The sequence below is a fragment of the Augochlora pura genome, chromosome 5 (genome assembly GCF_028453695.1).
Source record: "Augochlora pura isolate Apur16 chromosome 5, APUR_v2.2.1, whole genome shotgun sequence".
Taxonomy (NCBI): Eukaryota; Metazoa; Arthropoda; class Insecta; order Hymenoptera; family Halictidae; genus Augochlora; species Augochlora pura.
In genome coordinates, this window is record NC_135776.1 from 15,277,302 (window position 1) to 15,285,726 (window position 8,425).

Below are 8,425 nucleotides of genomic sequence, written 5' to 3' on the forward strand. Positions count from 1 at the left end.
GGATTGTAATTATTCCAGGGCTTGTGTAGTCTTCATTATTTAAAATTTGGATGGAATTTGTTGAAAGTATATAATAATATACTAATATAATATGTATAATAATATACTAATCTAATATATATATATTTATTTATATAATATAATATGGAATATTAATATTACTATTAATATATTAATATTATATTACATAATTATAAAATATACGGTATAATACTATAATGTGTATAGTCACAATTTACACAAAATAATATACACTATATGCAACATTACATTATAACACATTAATAGAATATCACATTTTTAATTAAATTTAGTTTGGCATACCACCACCATTATTTAAACTCCACTGGTCGCAGAACATATTCGCACTTAGCATACGTGCTATTTTCAGCAGCCATGAAATATCTCGAGCAAAGATGATGGTAGTAAACGTAAACCGTGAAAGGACATAAAAGAGTTATGCCACTTTAAGTTCCTAATATTACAGGTCGTGTATCTTTACGCCGTTTACAACGTCGTATGATAAACATCAGATAACGACGACATCGACGGCAAAATGTGGGTGACCTTGGAATTGCAGACATTTTATGGGGTCTTTTATTATCCATAGATCAATCGTGCCACCATAATTTCACGTAACAGAAGTACGATTATTACGAGAAGTTCCTTGCCATAATTTACATGTGTAATTAATATTGCCATATAGTATGTACAATGTACCATATACTATAATAAATATTATGTATAGTATATAGTATAATAAATATTATATATAATATATACATAATAAATACACAAATAAAATTAAAAAATAACAGTCAAGTCAATAGCATAAAGAAATCTATAATCTTTATTTAAATCGACATTCTCGAATATCTAATATTAATATTCAAGTTATCCGTGGTCGAATGAGTAACAGTTCACAGAGTTTGCAATTTTTTAGTGTATTCTGATAGATTAAGGTATAGTTCGATCGAAGGAAGATGCAGTAGTGGGAAAAGCCAAAGACAATTGAACAGCTAGCAAAGATAGCATGAGAGGGGCAATAAATATAGAGTAAGGGACTTAATGGATACAGAGTGGGGGAACTAAGGGAGACAGAGTGGAAAAACCAACATGGGTGAAGTAGGGGTAGAGTCTCCTAAGCTGTGGAATTGATGTTGGACTACACTGGCCTAATCCACTGTGACCGAAGTATAGTTGGTCACTGTTCTGAGCTGTAAATATAATATTAGTGTGAAGTGTTGGTTGTTAGTAGACATCAGATTTTTAGAAAAAATTAAAAGTATTTGGCTAATTATTGTATGATAATACTATCTATAAGATATTAATACTCTTAATAATACATAGTACTATCTATATGATATATATCTATATGATTATATTTATTTATCTATTTATTATATTAGCCAAATTTATATTTCTACATATGTTAAGCACGATTATTATTTGTTATATATTTTTTCTGATTTTAGCGTCCGCGATATAGCGGTGGAATTGTAATACCCCTGGGTATTCTTTGTAAGCCCGGGGGAACATTTGTTGATAAATAAATCACGTAGTATTAATACTATTAATGATACATAGTACTATCTATATGACATTAATATTATTAATAATACATAACACTCTCTATATGACATTAATATTAATAATAATACGTAATACTGTCTGTATGACATTAATACTAATAATAACACATAATACTATCTATATGACATTAACACTAATCTAATTTTCAGTTGACCATAGTCACACAGTACCTGGATCTGTCTTTGGTGTATGGATCCAGTGATCAAGTGGCAGCCAGCTTGAGAGCCGGTGTTGGAGGTCGCCTCACTGTAGATGTCCGACATGGCAGAGAATGGCCACCCGCATCAACTAATAAGAGCCAACAATGCGACACTACGAGCCATGAGGAAGTCTGCTATCAAACTGGTAAATTGACAAAATGTTTGCGACGATCTAGATAACAGCTCTGGATCTCATCTAAAAATAATGCGAATTCCTTTTATATATCCTTAACGTGAAATGTAACAGTTACAACAATTACTACTGAAAAAAGACATGGATCTTGCAACCTGATATAATCATATAATGATCTAATCATCATAGACTGAATAAAATTATAAAAATTGTAAAAGGTCGAATATATGTCTACTAAAAATGGGTTAGTTAAATTCCATGGCGCATTACTTATACTCGTAGATCATTCTCTTTTTATTTTTGTAATATACGCCATTTGATTGTATTATACGCACAAAGTGGAGAATTTGATAGATGATACGCTAACCCGGGGTCTGACTAATATCAGATCTAAACCACTTGTAACAAGCGTAACTACCAGGCACTAGTTTGTTGAATGCATTTTTGTACTAACAAGTTTTTATTAATCCCACAGGTACAGTATTGTACAAGTGAAAACAGCGATCAACGCTTTACCAAATAGCGATAACATTAACACGCTATCACAACAGTCTTTAAAAACCATATAAATTAAAAAAAAATTCTAAATAAATTTAAGAAATTCATAAACATTATTATGCTATTCTGACTTCATAGAATAATGTTATCTGACTGCATGTATTTAATTTAATTTAATTTTCGCTCCGCGCGATCGACGCAGATGACGTTCACTTTGCACAAAAATCCACAATTCAATAATAAAGCATTAAACAAACGTTTGCTATTTTCTCAGGCGACACACGAAGCAATCAGAACCCCCAACTGGCCGTGCTGCAAATAATACTGCTCAGGGAGCATAATCGCGTGGCGGATACTTTGGCCGGCATAAATCCGCACTGGACAGACGAAACGATTTTCCAAGAGGCGCGGCGCATAGTAATCGCCGAGCATCAGCACATTTCCTATTACGAATGGCTGCCGATATTCTTAGGTATTACATTGTTATACAGGATTCATCGCGCGCGGATCGCACGCTGCACGGAATGCAATTTCGAGGCCTCGCGTTAAAGTCGAGCAACGACCACGTGCGGATCCACTTAACCCTTTGCCGTACTTTGACTCGCGATGGTGATTTATAATAATAACGCATCAAGTATAAATGTTATTCTGTCATTTTTCACTTACACTAGAATAACTTTTATAAATATATTATATATAGAGAATATATTTATATATCAGAGAATAGCTATGTATATGTAAAAAGTCACTTTGACCATTTGGCAATGTATGATTAATTAGTTTAAGCAATTTTACAACTTTACAATCAACGATTATGATTATATACGAAATTACTATTGTTCTTATTGATAGCGTTTTAATTATTGTAAAGAAGCGTGTAAACTATTTTGTAAGTAACAAAGGTTTGACACGTTCGTTGCCCAGCGCCGATCGCTAAAGTTTAATATACATATACAGTAGTTACATGTATAACATAAAAATTTACACACTATTATTTTTAATATATAAATGTGTGAATTTTTAATACTTTCATTTCGCATATTTTATATTTGCCGAAATAAATAAAATCTGATTTAACTTGAACAAGAAGATCGTCAGCCATGTTTGGATGCCAGGGTCCCTATAGAAGCATACCAGTCACCCATATTTGGGTGACGGGGCCACCCACAGAAGCATACCTGTCACCCAGATATGGGCGACGCGTCGACGAACGTGTTTTATGTGGGATAAAAATGATTATCTATTGTGTTTCTTCTCGCAGGTATTCAGAACACTTACGGAAACAAAATTTTATACGAGACAGACGACTACGTGAACGATTACGATCCGAACGTGAATGGAAACGTTCTGAACGAGCATTCGACAGCAGCTTTCAGATATTTCCACTCTCTAATCGCCGGTTTTCTTAAGTAAGCGTCCATTATTCTTAATAGTTAATACAATATCAAAAGATGATATCTTCATATAATGACATCCAATAATATTTGTGATATTAAAATCTATAAGATGATATCTAAATTAATCGCAATGGAATTTGCGCTAGAGTGATAACAAAAATATTGTTTTCTACTCCAAAGTCTAATTTTTATAATTTATTAATTTTGAAGAGATTGTAACGAAAGAGAAATTCATTCCAGAATGTTACTGAAAAACGAGGCAAGAATAATATTTATTAGCCCTTTTCACTTTTTAATTACTACATTCCGACGCCATTAATATTGTTGTAACACGCTTCGAAAATGATTTTTATAGATATCGTGAAAAGTTCGATTGAAAAGATTATTAAAAGTGTAATTCATATGCGTCACGAGACTCAATTTCATATGCATAGAATGAATTTTGTTATATAAAATGGAGCTGCTAGAAACCAGAAAAATTACTTTAGATTTGCAGTTGAAATGACTTCGAGAGCAAAGGGTTAACACAAATGATTTTCTTATGCATCAAAAGTGAATACATAGATGTGCAATCTTGACTCCAAATTTCGCTCATCTTGCAAAGATATTTTAAAAGAATATTCTTCGAGAGTAAAGGGTTAAATGATTAGAAGTTGGCGCTGACTTTAAGCTTGGTTTTTCTGTAAACATTGCAGTCTGGTGACTAAACAACGTTTCACGAGAGGATCATTGAGGCTGAGCGACCATATGAACAGACCCGGCGTCATCGAAGAAGACGACAACATGGACGGGCTGACGAGGGGCATGTCTTATCAGCCTGAAAAAGCCAGCGATCGGTTCTTCGACGCAGAAGTACGTGAGACATTTATTGTGCTCTCTTTGTCGAATGAAGAGTCCTAAGATACGTCGATGCTAATAATAGCTGTCCATTAGAAACTTGTAATCCGAACATCATACTATCAGCATAATATAATGTTAATAGTATGATAGTACAACATAGTAATATAATGTTGAGTAAATCGTAACTTTTTTACTGTTTTAACACTAATTTATTTAACAGAAAGAATGTAAGGCTCCGAAACCATTTAAAATTTATTTCCGAACTCGAGGACTTCGACATGAAAACAAGAGATAAATCGTTTGTACAAACCTTTGTACTCGAAGCTACTTTAACTCACTAACTAACTGATACTTTAATCCAAAATAATTTTTCTGACTTATAATATTTCCATTTTATGTGACAAAATATATTTTATACATACTATTTTGAATTATTTTGGAATGCGATAGAATAATTTTAATGGTTCCTTAGAGTCGTTGCTCGAGTACAAAGGGTTAAATAGCTTCGCTTTGGAGCCCTCGAATGTAAAAGGTTAAAATTTGAGATTACCGTAACACTATTCTACACCCTCGGTTTGGTGGATGTTAACACAAATGACTTGTCCCAAGTAATGTAAATAAAAGTTTTTTATGTTGGTCCTCGAATTTTCGAGGTTATGTCACGATTATCAGGGTGCAGAATCACGCTACTTTTCTATATACAATTGTTCTAATTTTCTGAATAATTACGGAGTAGTTAAGGAAATATAAGTAATAATTTCTATATAATAATATAGAAATATGTACTATATATGTATATATAATAATGTATAAAAAATAATGATTTCAGATTACACAATTCCTGTTCAGAAACGGGCAACCCTTAGGATCGGATCTACGAGCCATAGATATTCAAAGGAACCGCGACCATGGTCTCGCGTCGTACAATCAGTTCCGCGCCTATTGCGGTTTACCGCGAGCAAAAAGCTTTGCGGATTTCACTGATTACATCTCGCCGGCGGTAAGCGAACAGAGGTTTTGCCAGAAATAAATTAAGATCGCTAACAAACGTCAATCGAAATTATCAAGGAGTGGCAATCTCTGCCAAACGCAATTTATAAACGAAATTTAGAACGGAATTCCAGTAGCTTTTTGTGCCACACTTTCGTACAACTTTTATCTCTCTGGTTCTCGGACGTTTTTACTTTGCATGAATACGCATAGACGACTAATTAAGCTGTCACTCATGCCACGCTTAATAGTCGCTTACAATTTAATGAACGTTACATAAGACAATTACGCATCGACGAGATAGAACTGGAAATAACAGATAAAAGGTCTACGAACTTTGCTTCGCAGTTCAAGAAAAATCTACTCTTTTGTTATATAATAATAATGGGGAACATCCACGAGGAAATCGCTTTAATAACATGCCTCGATGTTCCGCAAATTTTGCGAGTGACAGCATAAACTATACTTCGAAGTGTCGACTCGTATGATAGATTGAAGCGTTTGCGACGCATCAATTTGCTTTTCGAATAATCATATTATTAGGAATTGTTGCTTGATGCTGCAACCGAGGCTGTTTCGATAACTCGCGGCACTGTTTGCAGAATGTGGAGAAGCTGTCCCTATTGTACGCCAGTCCCGATGACGTCGATTTAACTGTCGGCGGCTCGTTAGAGACGCACGTGCCGGGCACGCTTTCCGGCCCGACATTTTTGTGTATCCTCACTAGGCAATTTTACCGAACGCGAGTGGGCGATCGTTATTGGTACGAACGAGGCGACAATCAATTAGCGTTTACTTTAGGTAAGTAACACGGTCCCCTTTCGTCGGGATCTCAATGATTCTCTGCGTCGAAATTGGCGATAGAGCTAGCGAATTTCGAACGCAGTTAATGCGTAGGGTGAAGGTCATTAACATTAGGTTAATTCTTTCGATATCGTAATTTTCGATTGAAAACATTTTTATTGAACGCGGAAGACTCTGAAGAGCTATGTGGTAACAATAGTACCGGTGTCAGAGCTCCGTACCTCTGAAAATGCAAACGCATGCGAAAACGTCAGCACTACGCGGCATCCATCCGGAAGCCATGAATTTTAATACCAATTCTGGTCGCGGAAGCCTAAATACTCTAACGACGAACTGCTAGCCTAAATTCTCGGTTGGCGACTTGCTAGCCTAAATGCTCAAATGAAGACTTGCTAGCTTAAATAATGAAGGCTTGCTTTATTCAGATTTATATTAAAAGTCCAACGGGACAAATTTATTAAATATATATTTACGAACAAAATTTAACAAGCTTCACATATTAACATTCAACTTACATTGACATATGAATAAAATTTGTTACTTTAATAAATATACATCTTATTAAGCTACAGGTAAATATTACAATGAAGCACGTAACATATACTGCAGTATAGTCTTATTCAGTGCACGCGATAAATAAAAATTAATAAGAAAATAGAATAAAACTAAGAAAATTGTAGAAAAATGAAATTAATCTTTGACACGATCTATGTTAACAGATTTTATTAATATTTATACTAATTTACTAATATTTTAATAATATTATTTTCTTATATTCTTAATTCTTTTCGGCAAGCATGTCGCCTAAATGTACCTTTAAAATTTTGAGAACCGTAATGAAAGAATTTATTTAATTAATTTACTGCTTTAATTTAAAAACGAAGAAATTCAAATGGACAGTGTCGCGAAAGAAATAATATCGTATAAAATGTAACGATCAGATCATTTGTAAATCTGTGCCACGTGATTTTCCAGAACAATTAAATGAAATACGCAAGGCCAGTATATCCAGATTATTCTGCGATAACGGGGACCACATTCGTCAGATGCAGCCGAGAGGATTCGAGCAAGTGTCGCCCAAGTAAGTTTCACCTCCGGCTAACCTGAAAAATACGCTACAAACAACGCAGTGTCACTCGACCGCGAATTTTTACTCGTTTCAGAAATCCAATCACGAGCTGCGCGAACATTCCGGCAGTGGATCTCTCGTTATGGAAAGATTACGCGCCGGAAATAGCAACTCATCAACAATTGCAATTTCCGCAATTCAAAAAATGAATACGATCGACCGTCGGAGCTAAGGAAATTGTTTAACTTATTGAGAGATTACCAGATATAATTAAATGTAGATATGACTATAATTATTGTAACTGTAAGATGCGTTATTAACCGCTAGTTTGCTGTACAAACTGGACAACCCCTAGTGGTAGTATTAATAAAATGCATTATTTTTTCAAATCTCGTTTTCACCTTGAAATTATTACATTAATATTAATATGTTCCTTATCCGTGAGAAATACCAATTGCTTCGCGTAACTTTATTTTATCACGTTAACAAGAGATACAAATCAGGAGAAATTAGGATCAAATGAACGCTTTTTTAAGTCCATTTATACTTTTTAATAACTAAAATTTCATTTCGAATAATAGTGTTACTTTTTAAATTTCTTATTAATATTAATATTAAAATAATTTCTCAGACTTTAGATCCAATAGGCTTTTCTTCAAAGCGAAGTTCGAACATTTCGATGAAGAATTGCTGCAACAAAAGCTTCTTACTTCTGATATCATTTTTTTTTTTTTAATGACGACAGTAACAAATGACAGATATACATTAACAAATATGACAGATAGAGAATAATCCTCGAGAAAATATAATCCAGAAATGAAGAACGAACCACGTACAGTTCGGCGCAACGAACGGCAAACAAACATGCGTAACACGTGAATGAGAATTGAAAAACACGTGA

The 8,425-nt window shown here is 34.0% G+C and overlaps 1 protein-coding gene across 2 annotated transcripts in view; it reads left to right on the plus strand.

The window, feature by feature from the left end:
* The window catches only part of LOC144469779 (peroxidase), a 48,437-nt gene extending 40,596 nt beyond the window's left edge, over positions 1-7,841 (plus strand). For both annotated transcript variants that reach the window (XM_078180398.1, XM_078180399.1), the window contains 8 exons: positions 1,743-1,938; positions 2,699-2,896; positions 3,686-3,833; positions 4,517-4,673; positions 5,491-5,661; positions 6,254-6,452; positions 7,431-7,536; positions 7,619-7,841. In XM_078180398.1, coding sequence (XP_078036524.1) covers positions 1,743-1,938; positions 2,699-2,896; positions 3,686-3,833; positions 4,517-4,673; positions 5,491-5,661; positions 6,254-6,452; positions 7,431-7,536; positions 7,619-7,733 — 1,290 coding nt within the window. In that variant the 3' untranslated portion in view covers positions 7,734-7,841. The remainder of the gene's footprint in view (positions 1-1,742; positions 1,939-2,698; positions 2,897-3,685; positions 3,834-4,516; positions 4,674-5,490; positions 5,662-6,253; positions 6,453-7,430; positions 7,537-7,618) is intronic.
* Positions 7,842-8,425: the final 584 nt, after the last annotated feature.